General features: G+C 36.7%; 1 protein-coding gene across 4 annotated transcripts in view; it reads right to left on the bottom strand.

Moving 5' to 3' along the window:
• The window catches only part of RAVER2 (ribonucleoprotein, PTB binding 2), a 144,313-nt gene that overhangs the window by 19,094 nt on the left and 99,567 nt on the right, over positions 1 to 25,652 (bottom strand). For all 4 annotated transcript variants that reach the window (XM_059924056.1, XM_059924047.1, XM_059924050.1 and 1 more), the window contains 2 exons: positions 20,663 to 20,774; positions 19,157 to 19,293 (listed from right to left, as the gene is read on the bottom strand). In XM_059924056.1, the coding sequence (XP_059780039.1) occupies positions 19,157 to 19,293; positions 20,663 to 20,774 (249 nt within the window). The remainder of the gene's footprint in view (positions 1 to 19,156; positions 19,294 to 20,662; positions 20,775 to 25,652) is intronic.

The raw sequence follows: 25,652 nt of genomic DNA, 5'->3' as shown, positions 1-25,652 counted from the left end.
TTGATGGGTGCAAGAGACTCCACCCAGTTCCAGTTCAAGATGGGGATGCAGGTGGATCCTGAACTCATCTCCACCCACAGACACACCGAATCTACAGCTACATATGGAGCAATTTCCTCTGAAAGAAACCAAAAACCTAGATAAGTGACTCCTACACAGTGAGCAAATGAGAAAAAAAAAAACACATCAAAATGGGTAGGAGGGGCTGAGATACTATCTCACCATAAACCCCACCCTCAGAGCAGCAACCCACGATTGGGAGGGAATTCACAACCCTGAGCATCTCCCTGAGAAGTGAAAGGTTTGAACCCCAATCTGGCACTTCAACATTTTTAAATTTATTTTTTATGGGAGTATAGTTGATTTACAATACTGTGTTAGCTTCTGGTATACAGCAAAGTGATTCAGTTATTACATATAATATATATGTGTGTATATATATATTCTTTTTCATATTCTTTTCCATTAAGGTTTATTACAGGATATTGAATATAGTCCCCTGTGCTATACACTAGGACCTTGTTGCTTATCCATTCTGTATATAATAATTTGCATTTGCTACTCCCAAACTCCGAATCCATCCCTCCCCCACCCCTCTTCCCCCTGGGCAACCACAAGTCTATTCTCTATGTCTCTGAGTCTCTGTTTCATAAATCGATTCATTTGTGTCATATATTTTTTTTTTAATTTTATTTATTTATTTATTTATTTATGGCTGTGTTGGGTCTTCGTTGCTGTGTGCGGGCTTTCTCTAGTTGCGGTGAGCGGGGGCTACTCTTTGTTGCGGTGCGTGGGCTTCTCACTGCAGTGGCTTCTCTTGTTGTGGAGCATGGGCTCTAGGCACGCGGGCTTCAGTAGCTGTGGCATGTAGGCTCAGTAGTTGTGGCTCACGGGCTCTAGAGCACAGGCTCAGTAGTTGTGGCACACAGGCTTAGTTGCTCTGGGGCATGTGGGATCTTCCCAGACCAGGGCTCGAACCCATGTCCCCCTGCATTGGCAGGCAGATTCTTAACCACTGCACCACCAGGGAAGTCCTGTGTCATATTTTAGATTCCACATATAAGTGATATCATATGGTATATGTCTTTCTCTGTCTAACATACTTCACTTAGTATGATAATCTCTAGGTCCATTCATTCTTTTTTATAGCTGAGTAGTATTCCATTGTACACATGTACCACATCTTCTTTATCCATTCATCTGTGGATGGACATTTAGGTTGCTTCCATGTCTTGGCTATTGTAAATAGTGCTGCTATGAATATTGGTTGGCACTTCAACTTATAAGACCTATGTCTGAGAGACAAGCCCCCAAAATATCTAGCTTAGAGATCCAATGCGGCTTGTATCCACAAGATCCACAAGGCTATAGCAATCTGTGAAACAGCTCTGAAAGGGCCCACAGAGTCACCCACCCCAGGGCCTAGTGCAGAGGCAGTCAACTGAAGAGCGTCCAATGTTTCTGAGAAAGAGACCTATTTCCTTATCTTAAACTTTAACCTGAGGGGCAGACATCTAATTTAACACACATCTAGGGGCCTCCTGAAATAGTCTCCAAAGTGGAGGTTGTCAGGTGCCACCTTCATATTCTCCTCTGCCTCCCTTGAGGTCACCAGTGTCTCTGAGAAAGGGCACATACCTGGTACCCTGGGTTTTGTGGCTGCTGCCCAGGGGATACCCCTTGATTGCCTGGCTCTGGTGGCCAGCAGGGCTTGTGTTCATAGGTTCAATGGGAATGGTAGCAAACAAAGAAACAGTTCTTAACTGGCTATCACCACAGGGCTCACTGCAGAGGGAGCAGACGAATGCCCATCTCCTAGTCTTCCCCTGAAACAGGCATATTTGCATATTTTAAAAACTGCTGCCTGAAGGTCTGGCTTCCAATCAGCCTGAATCTAGGTGCTGACTAAGATCCCCCCCTGGGGACACTGACAGGTCTTGGCACACTCTCAGCTTCTGGGAGCCACTAAGAATAAAGTAGGCTGCTTGGACAATCATAGGTTCAAAAGACAGCCAAGAGCTAGGGCAGGACTGAATGATAAAGTTCATCACCTGCAAGAGGTTGCTCCTTCAAGACTGAGAGAGGTGTATATTTTATCTAATGCATAGAAACCAACACAGAGAATCAAGGAAAATAAAGAAACAGAGGAATATGTTCCAAATGAGAGAACAAGATAAAACCTCAGAAAAAGACCTTAATGAAATTGAGGTAAGGGATTTACTGTATAAAAAGTGCAAAATAACGGTTGTAAAGATGCTCGCTAAACTCAGGAGAACAATGGATGAACAAAGTGAGAATTTCAACAGAGAGAGAATATATAAAAAAGTACCAAACGGAAACCTCAGACCTGAAGAATACAGGAATTAAACTGAAAAATACAATAGAGGGGCTCAACATCTGACTACGTGAAGCAGAAGAAAGGATCAGTGAACTCAAACAGGGCAGTGGAACTCATCCAATCAGAGCAGCAAAAAGAAAAAAGAATTTTAAAAAGTGAAGATAGCTTAAAGGGACTTACAGGACACCAACAAGGGTCCCAAAAGGAGAAGAGAGAGAAAGAGGCAGAAAAGTTATTTGAAAAAATGATGGTTGAAAATTTCCCTAACCTGGGGAAGGAAATAGACACCCAGATCCAGGAATCCCAGAGAGTTCCAAATAAGACAAAACCAAAGAGACTCACACCAAGACACATGATAATTACAAAGTCAAATGTTAAAGACAAGAAGAGAATCTTAAAAGCAGCAAGAAAAAAAAACAAAACAAAACTTGTTACATACAAGGGAGCCCCCATAAGACTATCAACAGAAACTTTTCAGACCAGAACAGTGGCATGATATATTCAAAGTGCTGAAAGAAAACAAAAACAAAAACAAAAACCTGCCAGCCAAGAATAATTTGGCAAAGTTGTCTTTCAGAATTGAAGGAGGGATGAAGAGTTTTCTAGACAAGCAAAAACTAAAGGATTTCATCACCATGAATCCAGCCTTACAAAAAATGTTAAAGGGACTTCTTTAAGCTGAAATGAAATGGTACCATTTAGTAACAGAAAAACATACGAAAGTATAAATCTCACTGGTAACGGTAAATATATGGTAAATTCAGAGTAATCTAATGTTGTAAAGATAGTGAGGTAGTCATTTACAAAGCTAGCATGAAGGTTAAAAAACAAAAGTTGGAAAAATAACTACAGTGATTTGTAATGGACACATAAGAGAAAGAGACGTAAACTGTGACATCAAAAACAAAACATGAGTGACATCAGCATCGTGCTGGAGTGAGACATTCCCTTTGTCTCTCCCCTTCAATCTATAACCTGTAAAACACACACAACTCAAAAATGGTGCCTCTGCCCAGTACAGCAGGATGCTGGAGAACTCCACCCATCTATGCATCTAACGGTGGGTGGATTGGAACACAAAGAGGAGGTGAGACTAGGGGAACCTGCCATCCTGCCTTCCCCCAGCCACAGCAGATGAGCCTGCAGGCCCAGGGAACCCAGCAGCAGCAGGGGAGGCAGCATACGAGACTCCAGCCTCCCAGCCACAGGGCTGTTCACAGCGCTGTTCACAGCCCCAGGTAACCTGGCGACAGTGGCAATGGGGGCTGTGTCCTGTCCCTTCAGCCACAGAGGCACCCACAACTCCAGCAGCCAGCCCCCCACCCCTTCGCACAGCGGTGGCACCTGGAAACCCAATAACCCCTGACATAGTAGAGGGGCCTGTGACCCCGGTTCTCCACTCACCTCCCCTGCAGTAGCAGAGCCTGCAACTCAGGTCTGGGACATGCATGGCAAAAATGTCCACCACCCCAGTGCCTCAGGAGGTGACACTAGCAGCAGCAAGGCACCAAGACCCTAGAGGCACAGCAGTGACAAGGAGGGCACTGGGTGAGCGACACCTCTGACAGACAGATAGAGTGCTGACTCTCACATATAACCAGAAGCAGCTCAGGTAAGCAAACGAAAAACTTGTGCTATAGTGCCACCTACCGGAAAACAAAGGAGAGCCCGCTAATTTCTAAACTGTTGAATCATTAAAATCAAGCAAAAAGAAAAAACAAAAGTTTTACCTAAAGAAGAAAGGTGTTCATTACTTCAAATGCTCCAGCAGAGGAACAACTCACCAAGCACCGTGAAAACCCGCAATAACACTGTATTCAAAAAAGAAAATGACAATTCTCTATAAACCAAGCAAAGTCATGGAATACTGTGATCTAACTGATAAAGAATTCAAAATAGCTCTCATGAAGAAATTCAAGAAAGTTCAATGAGCTCAGGAATAAATTAAGGAACAGAAGGAATACTTTACTAAAGAGACAAAAATCTAAAAAAGGACCAAACAAATTCTGGAGCTGAAGAACTCAATAAACGAGATGAAAAATGCATTAGAAAGCATTGGAAATAGAGCAGACCTTACGGAAGAGAGAATCAGCAAGCTTGAAGATAGAAATCTAGAAATGACACAGGTAGAAGAAAAAAGAGAATTAAGATCTAGAGAAAAATGAGGAAATCTATGAGGACTATCCAACTCTTTTAGGAAGGGCCACATTAGGATAATGGGTATCCGAGAAGAAGAGAGGGAGAAGGCTGCAAAGAGTTTATTTAAAGAAATAATAGGTGAGCACTTCCCAAACCCGGGGAAGGAACTGGATATACAAGTCATGTAGCTAAGAGAACACCCGATTACCTCAATGCAAAAAAGACCTTCCCTAAGTCACATTACATTAAAACTGTCAAAATTCAATGACAAATAATTTTAAAGGCAGCCAAGGAAAAAAGGATGGTAACCCACAGAGGAACCCCCATTAGAATACCAGCAGATTTCTTGGCAGAAACTCTACAGGCCAAGAGGAGAGTGGATATTCTCAAAATACCAAAAGATAAAAACTGTCAGCTGAGAATACTCTATCCAGCAAAGTTATCATTCAGATATGGTGAAGTAAAGGCTTTCCCAGATAAACAAAAGCTGAGGGAGTTCATCAACAGTGGACCTGCCTTACAAGAAATGTTGAAAGGATCTCTTCTGCCAGAAACAAAAAGGCAAAAGTACACAAATCTTTGAGTAGGGTGATAGAATCAGAAAATTGCAACTCTATATCAGAATGGGTTTTAAAATACTTTATTATAGCATAAAGGGGGGAAAAGCAGTAAAAAATAACTGTAACTACTTCAATTTGTTAAACTCACAACATAAAGAGGGATAATTTGAGACAACAAAAACATAAAAGGGGAAGAGAAAAAGGACGAAACCTGTATAGGCAAGTGAAGATAAGATGCTATCAGCATGAGAGCAGACTGTTTTTCCTATGAGATGATTTATACAAACCTTATGGTAACCACAAAACAAATCTAGAGCAGAGACAAGAAACATAAAAAAGATGAAACTGAGAAAAACATAGAAAACCACTAAACCAAAATAGCAGACAGAAACACACAGACACTTCTCCAAAGAAGACATACAGATGGTCATCAGGTGCATGAAAAGATGTTCAACATCACTAATTACTAGGGAAATGCAAATCAAAACCACAATGAGATATCACCTCACTCCTGTTAGAATGGCTATTATCAAAAAGGCAAGAAATAGGGCTTCCCTGGTGGCACAGTGGTTGAGGGTCTGCCTGACAATGTAGGGGACGTGGGTTCGAGCCCTTGTCTGGGAGGATCCCACATGCCACGGAGCGACCAGGCCCATGAGCCACAATTGCTGAGCCTGCACGCCTGGAGCCTGTGCTCCGCAACAAGAGTGGCCGCGACAGTGAGAGGCCCGCGCACCGCGATGAAGAGGGGCCCCCGCTCGCCGCAACTAGAGAAAGCCCTCGCACAGAAACGAAGACCCAACACAGCCATAAATAAATAAATAAATAAATAAATAAATAGGCAAGAAATAACAAGTGTTGGCAAGGATATGGATAACAGGGAACCCTCATACAGTGTTGGTGGGAATATAAATTGGTGTAGCCACTATGAACAACACTATGCAGAGTCCTCAAAAAATTAAAAATAGAACTACCTTTTGATCCAGCGATACCACTTCTGGGTGTTTATCCAAAGGAAACAAAAAAACTGACTTGAAAAGATATGTGTCTGTGTTCATTGCAGCATCATTTACAATAACCAAGACATGGAAGTAACCTAAATGTTCATTGATGGATGAATGGATAAAGAAAACGTGGAATACACACACACACACACACACACACACACACACACACACACACACACCACATAGGAATATTATTCAGCCACAGAAAAGGAAATCTTGCCATTCGTGACAGTGTATGGACCTTGAGGGCATTTTGCTAAGTGAAGTAAGTTAGAAAGACAAATACTGTATGCCCTCACTTACCTGTGAAATCTAAAAGCCAAACAAACAAAAAAACAAAACAGAGCAAACCTAACTCATGGATACAGAGAACAGATTGGTGGTTGCCAGAGGTGCAGGGTTGGGGGATTGGCAAGATGGGTGATAGTGGTCAAATGGTACAAACTTCCAGTTACAAAATAAGTAAGACCTGGGAATGTAATGTATAGCACAGCGACTATAATTAATAATACTCTATTGCATATCTGAAAGTTGCTAAGAGATGAAACCTTAAAAATTCTCATCATGAGAAAAAAATTGTAACTGCAGTGATGGATGTTAACTAGACTTATTGTGGTGATTATTTCACAAAATATACAAATGTCAAATCATCATGTTGTCACGTGAAACTAATACATTATATGTCAATATAGCTCAACAAAAAAAAGAAATTCCACCCTAGATAAGGGCTGCCTGCAACAAAATTGCATGCTTACCTACTTAGCTGGAGCCTCTCCCCTCTGAGTCCTCTCTCCCCACTATCATGCCACTTCATTATTCTCTTCAGCTGCCTTCTCCATTGTAGTCCCTTTGTTGGTCTGGTGATCTTACTGCGTTTTGGACCACAGCCCCTTCGCTTCAGGTATAATGAACTTTTTTTTCTCATTAGCTTTCTTCCTCTAATAAATGATCAGCCCATTAAGTTAGCTTAATTTTGAAAAACTACCTGTTTTATAACCCAATTCATTTTTCAAAAATAAGAGGGAGAAAAACGACCTTATTCTGAGATCTGGAAATCTCACACTCTCAACGCTCTTCCCTGATTCTTCCTGCTATGTAGTATTCCATGATTCATGTCTTAGTATAAAGCAAAACAACCACCTGAGTTTTCCTCTCTTTCTATACCATACTTATTCTCAGAATCTAGTTAGGAAATTTATTAGATACTTTCATTCAAAGGATTTCCTAATTGTGCTATACCATTCACAGAAAGAACCAACTGGGATGCACGAGATCGGCAAAAAACTTCACCAAGCAGCATGGGAAACTGTAAGTAAGAAAAGGAGGGACTTACCTGGTGGCACAGTGGTTAAGAATCCACCTGCCAATGCCAGGGACAAGGGTTCGAGCCCTGGTCCAGGAAGATCCCACATGCCGCGGAGCAACTAAGCCCGTTCACCACAACTACTGAGCCTGCGCTCTACAGCCCACGAGCCACAGCTACTGAGCCCGCATGCCACAACTACTGAAGCCTGCGCACTTGGAGCCCGTGCTCCGCAACAAAGAGAAGCCACCGCAATGAGAAGCCCGTGCACCACAGTGAAGAGTAGCCCCTGCTCGCCGCAGCCCGGGAGCAGCAATGAAGACCCAACGCAGCCAAAAATAAATAAATAAAATTAATTAATTAAAAAAAAAAGAAAAGGAAATGAAAATGAATGTCATTGTAGCCCACATGATACTGGGAGAAAGATAATTCTTCTAATACACTCTATCAAAGATATCTAACTTTTAGTGCAAGGACTGTTGGATTAAATGGGAAATGATAGTTGATTAAGATTTTTGTTGTTGATTAAGATTTTTGAAACAAAGTTCAGTGTTCTGGGAGAAATAAATTGCTATCAAAGAAACATCAAAAAGGAGAAAATAAAACCACAGAAGTGGGAAAGGTATAAAGCAAGCAAGTACTTTTCCTTCTATTTCATATTTGCAGGATATAAATATCTATTCCTTCACAGACTAACTATTGAGGGCACTGGGCTCTGCTATGGGGTTACCTAGATGAATGAAACTTGGACTGTGCCCTCCAAGTTCTCACGTCCTAGGAGGGAAAGTAAGAAAAGCACAAAACAGCATTCTAAAGGAGAATGCCACCATATAAAAGAGAAATAGAGGTGAAGTGCTAAAGCTTTTTCAGAGAAGTGAAAATATGAGTGGAGGGTTTGAGAGATATAGGAAAAGGTTTCATGGATGACATGGCACCTGAGTTAAGATTTGGAGGTGAGGTCAGATACGGACAGGAGGAGACATGGAATGACCCTTTTAGGAGAAAGTAAATGCCTGACAAAGGCAGATGGCAGGAAATCATGGGACTGTGATGGGACACCGTGGCTGGTCCATGGAAGAGAATAGTGGCAAATGAGGCTGGAAAGGCAAGCTGGCCTCAATCGTGGAGGGGCTGGAATGCCAGGCTAATGCCTGATTAATTATAAACAGGGAATGATATGTTTGATCTTGGAATTTGTAGATTAGTAAGCAGCTTCATAAAAAATGTGGCAACAAAGGAGATAGGCATTAGAAGGTCTCTCCAGGAGGCCACTGAACTTGTCCATGCTGTTAGATATATGCATGTGGGCAAACACACAGATTATATATATGTGATTCAAAATTTTGGTTAAAATTTACGAGGAATTTACAGATGAGAAAGGACAGAGTGGTATCCTTTGAAAATCTGAAAAAAACAATTTCAATGGGCACTTATGCTTTGAAGAGGATAAAGAAAGGAAAGACGCTGAGAGAAGCTGTAATACCCTAGTTTTGCATGTCTAGTATTCAGGTAGAAATCAGATCAACCAAATAGCCAAACCATAGTACATTTGGAGAGGTAAGAATTGATAACATGTAATTTGATGATGTCCTACACTGTATCATTGACCTGTGCAGTAGGCAGGGAGGGAATTATTACCTCCACTGAAGAGATGAGAAAACAAAAGCTCAGAAAACTTATGTGGCTTGGCTAAAATCACAGGCTATGCAATAGTAGAGCTATGAATCCAACCCAATTTTTCTCACTTTAGTATTCTTGTCATTATTCTAATCTGCCTTATTTTTCTTTTTAACTTTTAAAAATAAATTTATTTATTTCATTTTTGGCTGCGTTGGGTCTTCAGTGCTGCGTGTGGGCTTTTTCTCTGGTTGCAGTGAGTGGGGGCTACTCTTAGTTGCGGTGCACAGGCTTCTCATTGAGGTGGCTCCTCGTTGCAGAGCACAGGCTTCAGCAGTGTGGCACGCAGGCTCAGTAGTTGTGGCTCGCGGGCTCTAGAGCGCAGGCTCAGTAGTTATGGCGCACGGGCTTAGCCGCTCCACGGCATGTGGGATCTTCCCGGACCAGGGCTCGAACGCGTGTCCCCTGCATTGGTAGGCGGATTCTTAACCACTGCACTACCAGGGAAGCCCTGCCTTATTTTTCAAAATCCAAAATTTGCACATATTTACTATGAAACCCATTCTGTAACTATGCACCTGCCATTTTATTTTTGGATTAAAAAAGAAATCCCATTTTCTTCCTTTTATTAAAGCACATCTTTTTATCTTCATGTAAATGTAGACTAACTTTAACTTCCATGTGATGGCCAAAGTTTAATACTTACAACGTATCTCAAGCTCAATTTTTAAGCTCACTTCAATAACTGAATCGAAGGCTTATTTTAAAAGTGCTCATAAGAATCTGAGAAAATGGAATCTTGAATATTCCTCAGGGAGATTCCTTTGGGATATGTTAATGTTGAGTGTGAATTTGATTAGGCTCATCTACTACCAGTGCTAATTAAAGATATTCCTTCACCATTAATGCTCTTCTTAAAGAAATGTCACCACTTGGCATGTAACTTCCTAAATACAAAATCAAATTGGTTTTCAGAAAATTCTGCCTCTGTGTAGGACTCCTCAGTGTCACCTTCACCTTTAGCCCTACTTTATCTTTTCTAAGTCTTGTCTCGAGTGGAGTTAGATGGGATGGAAAACCTGAAATGACCAACTGCACTAGTTCATCTAAAATCTGAATCAAACCCCTAATATCCCTTTTTATAATTTCAAATCTAGCTTTTAGACTTCATACCTGAAGAAATAAGAATTAATTTGATTATCTTTTCTGCATTAAACAGTTCATTTCTAAAATTTTATTTAAAATTTTATTTAAAATTTTATTTATTTTTATTCCCGTTGTTAAAAAAATGTTTTAAAACCAATATGCTTCATTTTGTGACATTAATAATAAAACTAACAATAAAATGTCTTTCTTTTATACATATGCATAGATGTTTTCAATTTTCATGTTAACTTTTGCCTCTCAGCTACTTGCCTTTCTTCATATGAGTAATTTTAAGCCTTAACTTTCAATTTAAAGACTGATCCTCCAAAAGGTATTGTACTACATTTTAAAAAAGTAAAATTTGATCATCACCTAACCAGTTTGAGTATATCAAGTTGTACAAATTATATATCTTAGATTTAAGTATGTTTAATAATCTTTTAAAAAATCAAAACACAACATTAAAATCCCTTGAAACATTAAACATGTCAGAATAGCAATTCAAAACTCTCTTCAGATTTATTCATACTGTATACTATTCTTTTGTAGAGTTTTTTCAAACACTTAAAAGACTGATTTGGCTTCTAAACAAAGATTTTAAAGTAATGATGGTAACTTTAAATACATTTCAACAATTTGCTTTCCTTAATTCTAGTTTTTAGCAAAAATCATTTTTTAATGTACTTCCCAAGTTACTGTCTAGAGCTAATATAATCTGTGGTTCCATAGTTACTGGTTAAAGTAGTTTGGGTTTTAAAAAATATTTCTTATAACTAGTGCTTGTCACAAGATTCTGATCTATCACAGGCCACGCAAAACTCTTTTTGGCAAGTCTCTCTGCATTATTTGCCCATTAGTTGGCAGCATCAGGCGCTATATTAAAGGACTAAGCATTGCCAGGCCTTTTTGTTCATGTTTTTGTTTTTGTTTCCTCTTCCCTCATCATACCATCTCATCATACATTTTGTGGCTGATTCCCTGGAACAGGTAGTCAGCTTCCTGGCAGGAAAGATCCCTGTAACCAAGGGCAACAGAAGAGTACAACATGCAAGTAGACAGTGCCATCCCTAACGCAGGGCATACCAGCTACCCATTAATGGCAAGTGTCAAATGAAAACCCAAAACCATGACTTAAAAAGATATGAAATAGCTAAAATAGTCCTCACATTACTCTTTATGTTATTAGAACTAATGTCTATGTCAAACAAAAGTTACTTAAGGGAAATTTTACCTATTTTACCTACATTACTAATAGGGAGGAATGTCTTGTTTTTCATAGATTATAGTTAGATGTTAGATTTAGTGTTTAATAAATATTTAATAAATTGGCTCAAAGGCTTCTCCCTTAAGGTGGGCTTCTTCCAACTGTATTACACAGATGTACCTATTTATCTCCACCTCAGAACCTGACTTTTCAAACTCCACTTGTACTTTCAAACTAACAGGATTATATATGCTATTATCACTGTGAAGAGTGTGCACAACAAAATTTCAAACAGCTACATCTATTTCTGATTTAACTTTTCTCAGTAACAGTTCAAACATTTGAGAAATGCAGTTGTTGAGAAAATAAATAACTGCAGCTCAATGGCAATTCTCACTAATTACTATAATCAACCAGAGAAATGGGAGAAGCAGCCCATTTGAAACTGGTTTCTAACTAGAACTAGATCTGGGGACTTCCCTGGCAGTTCAGTGGTTAGGGCTCTGTGCTTCCACTGCAGAGGGCATGGGTTCCATCCCTGGTCAGGGAACTAAGATCCCACAGCTGCGCAGTGCGGCTAATAAAAAAAATTTAAAAAAAAAAAAAAAAAAAAGAACTAGATCTGGAATAATTGATTTAACTCGCTTGTTTATCATTAGATAATTTTAAGATCTCTAAAACAACGCCTGGAAATGCTACCCTCTATTTAGTACAGTTAAGGCTTATGTTTTTAAATTAGAGTTCAATATTTGTTGATATTCATAGGGTTGTGCAACCATCACCACGATCTAATTCCAGAGTATTTTCATCACTCCAGAAGACACCCCCCAACTCCCACTTCTCCTGGCCCCTATAGTAACCAGTATCTGTTTACTTTCTCTAAGGATTTGCCTATTCTGGATATTTCATATAAATGGCATCATATGTGACCTTTTGTATCTGGCTTATTTCATGCAGCATAATGCTTTCAAGGCTCATCCATGTTGTGACAAAGATCAGTACTCCATTCCTTTTATGGATGAGTAATACTCCACTGTACGGATATACCACACTTTGTTTATTCATTCACCAACTGATGGACATTTGGGTTGTTTCTCTTTTTGGCTGTTATAAATATGCTGTTATGAAGATTCATGTACAGTACTGGTTTATATGTAGACATATATGTCCGTTCTCTAAGGTTTATGCCCTAGGTCATATGGTAACTCTGTGCTTAACATTTTGAGGAACTGCCAAAGTGTTTTCCAAAGCAGCTGCACCACTGCACACTCCCCTCACCCCTAGCAATGCATGAGGTTACTAATTTCTCTCCATCCTCCTCAACACTTGTTATGGTTCACTTTTCTTCATTCTTTCTATCCTTCAGACTGGATAATCTCAACTGACTTATCTTCCAAATCTGTTGGTTATTTCTTCCACCTATTCAAATCTGCTACTCTGCCCTAGTGAATTTTTCATTTCAATTATTATGCTTTTCAAATCTAGAATTTCTATTTGGTCCTTTTTTATAAGTCCTGTTGCCATATTGATATTTTCTATTTGGTGAGACACTGTTCTCACATTCTTTTAGTTCTTTAGATGAGGTTTTCTTCCATTCTTTGAACATGTTTACAATAGGTGATTGAAATCTTTGTCTAATAGGTCCAATGTTTGGGCTTCCTTAGAAACAGTTCCTATTGGTTGCTTTTCCCACTGTTTATGAGCCATACTTTCTTATTTCTTTGCATGTCTCATGATTTTTTGTTGAAAACTGATATAATGTGGCAACTCTGGAAACCACTTTGTACTCCCCCTTCAAAATTTGTTATTGCTGGTTGTTTAGTGACTTTTCTGAAGTAATTATGTAAAGGGTGTATCCTTTGTTGTGAGTGGTAACTGAAGACTACTCCATTAGCTTAGTGGTCACCTAATGATTCACCTAACACCTGGAACCAATAAGTCTCCGAGACTTTGCCATGTGTGTGTTGGGCCAAGCCTTCAACACTCAGCCAGGCAGCCGACAACTCTGCCTTAGCCTTCACTTCTGCAAGTGACAGCTTAGGGCCTTCTTGGGTTCTTCCCAAGCACGTGCACAATCCTACATGTGTGCATGGCCTTGTAAGATTCCCAGGATACGTCAGAGCTTTTCAAAGGCCCTGTGGATATCTCATACCCCAAGTTTCCTTTAACGCTTTTTGGTTAGCCTATTTTTTGCCCCAAATATTATCTAGCACCTCAGGCAGCCACAAAGTTAAACAATTTCCTCTAAATGTTTTCAACAAACTCCCCTGAGGGCAAGCTCTGAGTCAGGTCAAATGAAAATAGCCTTGCAAGTGGGGTCCTTCCTGGGAACCAGCAGAGAGGTCAAATAATAGTTCTCTGGGAAAGAGGCTTTGTGGAGCTCCAACCCTTTCTTGCCCACACTGGTGGATACCAGCTTCCTGGTTTTTTACTATGATTATGGGCTGTTGAAAAGAGACAGGAAAACAGGAATTGGATTGGCTAAAAGACCATAAAGCTAGCTGTTTTTACCAATATTCAGACATTTTTCTTGACTAAATACTCCCCTGGTTGCTTCATGCCTTTAGCTAATATCCAGAGTTCTGTAAAAGTTTATTCTGATCATTCCTGCCTGCATTATTGATGCCTTTATGGAGGAGACACTGTTTGAAGGTTCTTATTATGCCATTTTGGTTGATGTTATCTATGGCTTGGATTTTCCATGTAAGCCTATGATACATTGCAAATTAAATTTAGAGTGTGAGGCAAGAGTCAGCGTCCATGTTTTCCAATATTGATAATCAGTTGTTCTAACAATATTTGTATTTTTTACCTATTGGACTGTTTTGAAATTTGTGTCCAAAATCAATTTACCATTTAAGTATGGGTCTATTTTATTCTACTGATCCATTTGCCTATCATTATGCCAACACCACACTGTCTTGATTACTATGACTTTATAATAAATCTTGAAGTCATGTAGAAGAAGTCCTCCAATTTTGTTCTTTTATGTAAAGATTGTTTTGGGTAGAGTAATTCCTCTGCATTTCAATATAAATTTTAAAAGTCAGCTTTTCAATTTCTATTTTAGAAAAAGGCTGCTGAGAAATTCATTGAGATTGCACTGAATCTATAGATCAATTTGAGGAGAAGAACTGACATCATACCAATACTAAGTCTTCCAATTCATGAGCATGGTATAGCACTCCATTCATAGGCATCTTCTTTAATTTCTCTCAGCATTGTTTTATAGTTATCATTGTAGAGTTTTTACAAATCTTCTCTTAATTTATCACTATGTATTTCATGTTTGGTGCTACTATAAATGGAAATTCTTTTTAAACTTTATTTTCCAACTGTTACTGCTAGTACGTAGAAATACAATTCATTTTTGTATATTGTCCTTCTATCTTGTGACCTAGCAAAGTTTACTTATTATATTTAGTGGTTGCTTTTTAGATTCTTAAGGCTTTTTCATGTAAACAGGCATGTCATATGCAAAGAGAGACATTTTTACTTTTCACTTCCTATTTCATACCTTTTTTTAAACCTTGTTTCATTGACTAAAACCTCCAAGTTTATGTTGTTGAATAGAAGTGGTAGAAGTGTACATTCTTGCCTGCTCTGACAATCTCTCTGTTTTAATTAGAGGATGTAGTAAATTTTCACTTAACTATCATTATCATTCAATCAAGGTTTACCACTTATCTATTTGTTTTCTATTCATCCTAATTAGTGTTTTTCCTTTCCTGACATTTTTTTTTTTTTGGTTTAATCAAATGTTCTTAGAATTCCATTGTAATTAAACTGTTGACATTTTAGCTATAATTTTTGAATTTTTTAATGGTTGCTCTATGGATTACAATATACATTCCATAACTTATCACAGTCTACTCAAGAGTTAATATTTTTCTACTTCAGGTAAAATGTAATTACCCCACAAACAATTTCATTCACCTCATACTGTCCTTTGTACTATTGTTGTCAAATGTGTTATGTCTACACACATTACAAGCCGTACCATGCAATGTTACAATTTTGTGTTTAATTAACTTTAATAAATAAATTAAGAAAAGAGAAAATATATAGTCTTTTTTATTTACCCACATAGTTACCAGTTGTTTAATCACAATTATACTCAGTGAGGGGCAACCTAGTGGGTGCAGTACAAGGATGTTGCTAAACATCCTACAACGTAGAGCACAGCCCCACTGAAACAAAGAATTATCCAGCCCAGAATGTCAACAGTGCCAAAGTTGAGAAACTGGCTTGAGATAAGATGCATTATTTTTATCTGATGGCTTTCAAGATAATTTCTTTATAACTTTGGTTTTCAGCATATTAACTGGTGTGCCAACATAATATTTTGTTTTTATTTATCCTGCTTTGCAGGGGAGTTCTCTGACTCTGTTCAATCTGTAAGGTTTTTAAAGTAAACATGGGAAATGTTTTATCGTTATTTTTTCAAATATTTTATGCCCAATTATCTTTCTCCTCTCCTTCTGGGACTCAATTACACTTATTTTAGACTGCTTTATATTGTCCCGTAGGTCCCTGAGGATCTGTTTATTGGTTTTCAACCTCTCTCTGTTCTTCAGACTGAATTATTTCTTTTGATTTGTCTTTATATTAATTGAACCTTTTTTCTTGCTTTCTCCAAACTTCTACTAAGCCCATCCAGTGTATTTTTTTTGGTGGATACTGTACTTTTTAGTTCTAGAGTTTCTATTCTTTTTTAAGTTTACATTTCTTCCTGAAATTCCCCATCCGTTCATTTTTACTTTATTTCCTTTAAGTCCTGTTTATAATAGTTGTTTTAAGTCTTTGTCTACTAATACCAACATCTGGTTCATCTTGGGGTCAGTTTCTATTAATTGCTTATCCCCTTAATTGTGGGTCACATTTTCTTGTTTTTTCAACTTTCTAATTATTTCTGTTTACTGAACATTGTGGATGATATATTCATAGATACTATGGATTGTATAAACCTTCCTCTGAAGGCTGTTGATCTTTTCTGAGAAGGAGTCAACTTTTATGAACTCAAACTCCAAACTACCTCCTCTGTGCTGGAAAGGAATTGAATCTCTTCATGGTTCTTTAGCCTTCCATCTGGTGTTTGACACCAGGTCCCCTGGAGTCTCCCTCACACAAAGTTCAAAAGTCAGTCAAGTGTATTTGGGCTGAGTTTACACAGAGATTTTTCTGAGATTTCCCCCTTACTTTCCAGCCTTGCTAACAGTCCTGAGCTCTGTCCTCTGACTCCATCAGCTGGTAAGACTGCATCTTTCTGCATAGACTGGCAGTGGGGTGGGATGGTGTTAGGCAAAAAGCCACAGAAACATAAATCTCATCCAATGCAGTTTTCCTCTTTCAAGGACTGGCTCCCCTTCAGTTTCTGCCTGCTTTTGGTAATTCTTCAGGGCCTTCAAATGTTTTTGTTTCATATTTGATACAATTTTAATAACCATTATCTGCAGGAGGGATAATCTGATAACAAGTAGCTTCACCAATACTAGAATGCCAATTAGGATTTTTAAATGTGATAGTTTTATTGGAAATAAAGAGTATTATATCCATCTATATTTTGACACAGCCATCTCTCCTAATCCTCATGCACAGTTGCTAGTACAAAGCAAACAACCAAACAGTTTCTATAAGACACTACTTTCATGCCTGAAGAAATTTCTCCATGGTATAAGGAAAATAATGTGGATTTTGAAATCAGAGAAATCCTTTACTAACTGCATAAACTTGGAAGATTATTTACCCCTTTATGCTTTTCCACTTGTATTATGGAAGTGGTCATTTAGATATCACAAGATTGTTAAAAAGATCAAATGTTTATATTACAAAGCATATAGCAAATGTTGAAAACAAACCTTGGTTTCTTTTCCTTGGACCTTTTCCTGCATTCTAACAGTGGAAATAGAAGGAATTCCTAAAGCATGACCAACTTTTACTAGTTATTCAATTAGTAACATTTAATTAAGTTTAGGTTATAAGGAAAGAACACAAGGAAAGAAAACAAATCTCACTTTATGAACAAGCATGAGGAAACAGCAGGGAATGTCCAAGGAGACACTGAATCAAGAGAGGATGCACACCTCCACAATTTCTCTGGTTAAGCAAGTGCAGAGGCAGGAGGAAGGCTGGCAATGCAAAGGCATCTTTATCACAGAATTTCTCCATGAGTAAATGGGAAAGGTCTTTCTATGGATATAAGTATATAATAAAACACAGTAATCTAACAAGCAAAACTGCTAGTGAGAAAAGCAGCACAAATTTCAAAAATGAAAAAGTATAAAAATAACTTTTAAAGCTTAAGTCACACATTTAACTGTTTTTAAAAATTTATTGTGCTTCCTCTTGTTTATGAAAGTAAATTTTGTTCCTTGTAAAAAAAAAAAAAACCAAAAAATTAGAATTGCACAGGACTATATTTTATAAATTTTTAAGATTAACAATAGATTATGAAAATTTACCATGTGTTTACACATTGTTTTACATGATTTTTAATATCTGCATTATATTTCCTGATATAAATATGACATAATTTGTTTATTCAGTCTTATAGATTGTTGGAAATTTAGGTTGTTTCTAATTTTCACAACTATAAATTATTTATAAATGATTTTACACATCTCTGATAATTTCTTTGCCTTTTGTCACTTGTAAATATAATCAGCATATAACTAATGTTCTCATCTAAGTCATTACTTAAAATGTTAACAAATAAGGGAACAAAGATGGAGTTTTATGAAACAGAGAAGAAAATGCCTTCCAAATTGCATCAATTCATGATTACTGTTCCTTAAATATAGGTATGTTACTATCTAATTACATCATCTTCCAATTTATATTTCTCCATCTTTTCCACAGGTATATAAGAGACTTCATTATATCCAGCTTTACCATTTCTACAGAATCCATTTGACCTGTGTTTCTAGTATCCTATCATAAAAGCATAATCAGGCATCAACTGTTCTAAGTGAATTTGCATAGGTTTTCTTTTCTAAGTTTATTAGAGACAGGTGAAGCCAACACAGCTGCTCTAAGAAAAGCAAAGTGGAGGTATGGCTCCCCCAGACAGGAAAGAGCTGAGAAGGTGACTGCTCTGAGAAATAAGAAAGAATCAGAATTGTTAATTATAAGACTCTCATGATTACATAATCATACACTACTAACATGATATACACTCTTAGCTTAAGCCACCAAGAATAAGCTGAAGAAGAAAAGGCCAAAGCGAAATGGACATATTTAAGTAATGACAAAGTGTGTCCTTTGAATGTAATACTTTTAATGTTATTGATTGACTGATTGTTTTAAGAGTTAGCATAATAGTGCTAGTTATGATCATGTCTCTACATACACAAGCGGTGGGGAAGAACAGAGGCATTTCCTTGGGTTTCTTAGTCAGGTCTACACTGGTGTAAACCAGAGGTCAGCAGAGTTTTTCTGTAAAGAGCCAGAGAGTAAATATCTGATCCTGTGGGCCACACAGTACCTGTTGTAACTACTCAGCTCTGCTGTTGTAGCACAACGCACCATAGACAACATGCAAATAAATGGATGTGGCCGTATCCCAGGAACACTTTATTTACAAAACACGTTGTGGGCTGGATTTGGTCTGTCATTTGCTCACCACTGGCGTAAACAATGCAATGTAAATATCTAGGCAAAATCATACTTAGCAATCTTCTGAACATGTCCTAAAATTCCAAATGGCAAGCAAGAAATATTGTATAGATCAGTGCAATTTTAATTCCTTATGATATTACAAGAATCACATTTTCATATCCAGTGAATTCAGTATATAGTTGAAGCAATTTTTCTATATATCATCAAAACCTGAGAATCATGTACCTGTGCATAATCACCAAAAGGTTGAGAGTAAGCAATGCACTTCTCCAATGTGTGTTGCGATTCATTTCCCTGAGAGATTGCATCCAGAATGTTGCTTGCAATTCCAGTCTTCTGTAGAGTGATTTTACTTGCAGGGGCTTAAGGCAAAATCAATACATATATTTCAGTTAGGTTGTTTTATTATAAATTACAGAGTACAAAACCCGTTAATTCAGCATATTCTCGAATAGAACACAAATTTTAGTTTGCCAGTAAATATCTACATTTATTACTCCTGAGGGAGAAATATATAGTATGCGATATTGTCTCGTTTGTTTAAAACAACGAAAATGGAAGCCTGCCCTATGGGTAAATGATCTTGATGGAAACATTTAAAAAGTATATGTCTAATCTCTGAAATAAGGCATACGAAATGTAAATTAACCATTCTTATTAATGCAATAGTTGTAACCATCAATTTTTAGATCAGATAAAAATACAGTAGGCATACCAGAGCACATTAAATTTTTTTCTGGCTTTAAAAAATTTTTTAATTTTTAATTACAAATTAATTAATTAATTACAAATTAATGTTTTGGTTCAAGAGGATACTTCATAAAATACAAAGAATGTATATTAAAAACAAAATTTATCTTTCACCTCTTTTCATTCAATTCTATTTTTTTCCCCAGAGGCAACAGTTTAGAACTAATTTTCTCAGATTTACTTTATGCATTTACACATTCAAATACATGCATATAAGAATACATAGCTTTAAATAAACATAAATGGAATCATTCTATGCACACATTTGCTCCTTCCACTTAACTATTTGCTTTAGAGATCATTTCATATTAGTACATGTAGCACTCCCTCAATTATATATTCCATTTTATGACAAACTATTTAACCATTCCCCTATTGATGACCATTAAGGCACTTTCCAATGTTTCACTATTGAAAACCAATGTTGTAGTGAATATCTTAGTGCCTAGAGCACACCACACTTGTGATTTTCTCTTAAAACTATATTTGAATTAATAGTTTTAATTTACTAATTGAAGGCCTGAGGAGGGCCTCTAAAAGAGTAAATGAGAATTCCACTTCTGCCGATTATTAGTGACTAACATATTGGGGGGTATTTGGCAAATACTCTGGCTATATTAGATTACACAGAGGTTTAAACTTCATATTTTAGAAATATGATTCTATATATATTATAAAGAATTATAGTATTGCCAAATAATTCCTTAATCCAATTATTTTCAATCATGATTCCATAATAATTCAATAAATTGATTATATGCTTAATAACATATTATAAAAGATGTTTTCCTTAAATAAAATAGAATGTATTTTAAAAGCTTTAATTTAGTTATTCTTTCAATTTATGGACTAGGGTCATAACTTGGGCTTTAATTGGTTAATAGGCATTATTTGCTTCCATTAAGTTAAAAATTAAAGTAAAACTCATTACGAAAATTATTCAATAAAACTCCAAAATACTAATACTGAGCTCTTACTTACATGATAAGCACACACTGGGCAACACACTTGCTAAGTTCAAGTATGGATTTTTACTGAGCCGAATTTCTTTCGGTGGTTCTCCCAAGAGTGAAGTCTGATTCTTAGAGGCAGCCTATTTATCAAAAACAAGAGAGTGGGTGCTTAATAAGAGGTACAAGAAGATAAAAATGCAGGAAGAGTAGAGAAATACTTTTTCTTCAATAAATCTGGTCTAGTATGATAAAAATTTGTGAAACCTAATGTTTGAAGCTATAAATTTGTGAAATATTTCTGGATACTGATTAAAATGATCACATTTCACCTGCTACTATTTTTCCAATTAGTTTTAAAAAGCTATTCTAGAACCACAGAACTTTAGAACTGAAAGAGAACTAAAGGCCGTCTTGTACAACCTTCTCATTTGAACCAGGACAGAATTCATGTTCACGAGAAGAAACAAATCCCATACCTTATTTTCAGAAATACTATCATCAACATTTACTTATTAAGATATTTACTTAATATTTGGCCACAGCCACATGACAAAGGCAAAGCTTATTTAACTCTGGTATTAAAAATAATACCAAATAAAACGAATGGATTTAATAAAATCCTATTCAACATTTAGATAATAACCCTAGAAATTCATATTTATTGAAAATATATGATATCAGTATATATATATTTAAAATAAACTTATTTATTTATTTATTTTTGGCTGCATTGGGTCTTCGTTGCTGCGTGCAGGCTTTCTCTAGTTGTGGTGAGCTGGGGCTACTCTTAGTTGTGGTGCACGGGCTTCTCATTGCAGTGGCTGCTCTAGTTGCGGAGCACGGGCTCTACGGCACACAGGCTTCAGTAGTTGTGGCTCGCAGGCTCAGCAGTTGTGGCACACTGGCTTAGTTGCTCCGTGGCATGTGGGAGCTCCCCGGACCAGGGCTCAAACCCATGTCTCCTGCACTGGCAGGCAGATTCTTAACCACTGCACCACCAGGGAAGTCCCGATATCAGTATATTTTTATATAACTAGGTGTAAGGGTTCTAGTATTTCTTTAACAGAAAAATAAGGAGACAAAATCATGGGCTGATTCCTCAGTATATTTCATATTATTCTGCCAGAATTTTTACTTTTCTAGGATGGTAAAGATTTTAAAATAAGACACAATTCAGGTTGGTTAATGCTAGCAGCTATGTTTTCTTTTAAATTAACTTTTATTTTGTTCCCTGAACAGAATGAAGAAAGCATAATCTCAAGAGCTTCTTTCTATATTTGAGAGCCAAAGCTCCTTACATTTGTTCCTTATCTGGCCAATATTATTGTATTTAGACAGAGGAAGCTGTCTTGTACATCTTCATAAGCCCCCCAAAAGTCCACATTTGCTTGTGATATGTAAATCACAGATGAAGATGTATTCATTCATTCATATGTGTATACTGAATACTTACTATGCTCTAGGCACTGTGGTAAGCATTGGTAATACTAAAATGAGTAAGACAGGAGTACTATCCTTAAGAAATTCAGTCTAGTAGATAAGATAGTTCAAGAGAAGGCTAAGATGGAACCATAAGGTTACAAATGGGAGCTAAAACCATTAGATATATGCCAAAGGAAAGCATACAGCATGAGAAGGGACAGAACCCTAGAGAAAATCCCGTGATTGAGTAAAGGAGAGGTAGCCAGCAAAGAAGTTTCTGATTTTGTTTCTAAAGTACTCAAATTGCTAAAGTAATCAGATTATATCCATAGCAGGGATTCTCAGCTCTAGCTATGCATGAGAATCACTTTAAAAACTCAAAAATTAAATAAATAAATAAATACAGAGTCTCTCAACAAAGAAAAGCCATGGACCAAATGGCTTCACTGGAGAATTCTACCAAGTTCTACAAGGAATTAACATCAACCCTTCTCAAACTCTTCCACAAAATTAAAGAAGAGAGAACGCCTCCTAACTCATTCTATGAGACCAGTATTACACTGGTACCAAAGCCAGAAAGACACTATAAGAAAACTACAAAACAATATCCCTTATGAATATTGATGCAAAAATCATCAAAAAAATACTAGCAAACCAAATTTGGCACATTATTAAAAGGATTATACACCATAACCAAGTGGTATTTCTTCCTAGAATGCAAGAATGACTCAACATACAAAAATCATTCAATGTAATATACCCCACTAACAGATTGAAGGAAGAAATGCATGATCATCTCAATTAATGCAAAAAAAGCATTTGACAAAATTCAACAGACTTTCATGATTAAAATTAAACACTTTCAACAAACAATTAATAGAAGGAAACTACCCTAACATAACAAAAAGCCAACATTATACTCAATGGTGATCTTCTTCTAAGATCAAGAAAAAGACAAATATACCTGCTTTCACAACATCTGTTCAATATAGTATTGGAAGTTCTAGCCAGAGCAATTAGGCAGGAAAAAGAAAAATAAAAAGCTTTCAAACTGAAAAGGAGGAAGTAAAATTAGTTCTCTTTGCAGGTGACATGAAAATCCTAAAGATTACATACACACACACGCACAAAATGTTAGAACTAATAAAAGAATTTAGCAAAGTCACAGGACATAAAATCAACATGCAAAAATCAGTTGTGTTTCTATACACTAATAATGAACAATCCAAAAGGAAAATTTTTTTAAATTTCCACTTACAATAGCATCAAAAAGAATAAAGTAATTAGGAATTAACTGAACCAAGGAGGAGAAATACTTGTACACTTAAACCTACAAAACATTGCTGAAAGAAAGTAAAGACATAAATAAATGAAAAGACATTCCATGTTCATGTATTGGAAGATTTAATATTGTTAAAATGTCAATACTAACCAAAGTGATCTACAAATTCAATATAATCCCTATCAAAATTCTAACTTTTTTGGGCAGAAATAGAAAACTCCATCCTAAAATAGATATGACACATCAAGGAACCCCAAACAGTCAAAACAATATTGAAAAAGATGAACAATAATGGAAGGCTCATACTTTCTAATTTTCAAGCTTACTACACAGCTACAGTAGTCTCAACAGTATGGTACTGGCATAAAGACAAACATAAAGACCAACAGAATAGGATAGAGAGCCCAGAAACAAATTATTGCATATATAGTTAAATGATTTTCAGTAAGTGTCAAAACTGTACAATGGGGATAGGCAGTCTTTTCAACAAAAATGTTTGTAATTCTGGACATCCACGTAAAAGAATGAAGTGGATCCTTACCTAACACCATATATAAAAATGAACTCAAAATGGATCAAAGTCTTAATTGTAAGAGCTAAAACTATAAAAGTCTTAAAAGAAAAGCTCAGGTGAAAAGCTTCATAACATTGGATTTGGCAATCATTTCTTAGAGATGACATCAAAAACAGAAGCAAAAAAAAAAAAAAAAGATCATATGTAGGGCCACAAAACAAGTCTTAACAAATTTAAGAGTACTGAAATCATATCAAGGATTGTTCTGACTATAATGGTATGAAACCAGGAATCAATACTACAAGGAATATTGGAAAATTCACAGATATGTAGAAATTAAATAACACACTCTTGAACAACAAAGAAGTCAAAGAAGAAATCAAAAGAGACATCAGAAAGTATCTTGAGACAAATGAAAATGGAAACACAACATACCAAAACTTATGGGCTGCAGAAAAAGCAGCTTAAAAGGGAAGTTTATAGCAATAAATGTCTACATGAAGAAAAAAGAAAGATCTCAAAGAAACAATCTGACTTTACACCTCAAGTTACTAGCAAAAGAAGAACAAACCAAGCCCAAAATTAGCAGAAGAAAGGAAATAATAAAGATTAGAGCAGAAATAAACGAAATAGCACTAAAAACACAGATCAGTGAAATTAAGTGTTAGGTGTTTTGAAAAGATAAACAAAATAGACAAATTTAGCTACAATAACCAAGAGAAAAAGAGAAGACTCAAGTAAATACAATTGACCCCTGAACAACAAGAGTTTGAACTGTGCAGGTTCACTTATATGTGGATTTTTAAAAATAAACATAGCATGTGTATTTTCTTTTTACATATCTTTGAATTAACTAAGTGTGGGGAAAAGTTTGTGTTCAATTAGTGATCACAATATGTGTAATCAAAAAGGGTACTGATTCTATCCAAACTGTTTCAGCTTCCTGTCCTTGAGTGAGTCATTTATCAATGCCTTTGTTTTTGAGGCAGAGATATCAGTACACGGATTTTTGACTGCTCGGCAGGTCAGTGCCCCTAACCCCTTTGTTGTTTAAGGGTCAACTGCAGTTATAAATGGAAGAGGAGACATTACAACTACAGATACCACAGGAATACAAAGAATCATAAGTGATTATTATCAACAAATATATGCCAACAAATTGGGTAACCTATGAAAAAATGGATAAATTGCTAGAAACGTACAAACTACCAAGACTGAATCAAGAAGAAATAGAAAATATGAATGGACCAATAATGAGTAAGGAGTAATCAAATACCTGACAACAATGAAAAGCCCAGGACCAGGTGGTTTCACTGCTGAATTCTCCCAAACATTTAAAGAAGAATTAACACCAATCCTTCTGAAACTCTTCCCAAAAATTGAAGAAGGAATACCTCCTAACCTGTTTTACGAGGCCAGCATTGCCCTCATACCAAAGCCAGACAAAAACATTACAAGAAAAGAAAACTACAGGCCAATATCCCTGATGAACACAGATTCAAAAATCCTTAACACAATACTAGCAACCCTAAATGAAATACTAGCAACCTGAATTTGACAACACATGAAAAGGATTGTACTCTGTGATCAAGTGGGATTTATCCCTGGGATGCAAGGATGGTTCAACACAGGCAAATCAATAAATGTGATACACCACATTAACAGAATAAAGGATAAAAACCATATGACTGTCTCAATAGATGCAAAAAACACCTTGGACAAAATTCAACATCATTTCATGATCAAAACTCTCAACAAATTGGGCATAGAGGAAATCTATATACCTCAACATAATAAAAG

The sequence above is a fragment of the Balaenoptera ricei genome, chromosome 1 (genome assembly GCF_028023285.1).
Source record: "Balaenoptera ricei isolate mBalRic1 chromosome 1, mBalRic1.hap2, whole genome shotgun sequence".
Taxonomy (NCBI): Eukaryota; Metazoa; Chordata; class Mammalia; order Artiodactyla; family Balaenopteridae; genus Balaenoptera; species Balaenoptera ricei.
Note: the sequence above shows the minus strand (reverse complement) of the source record. Positions and strands in the feature narration are given on the sequence as shown.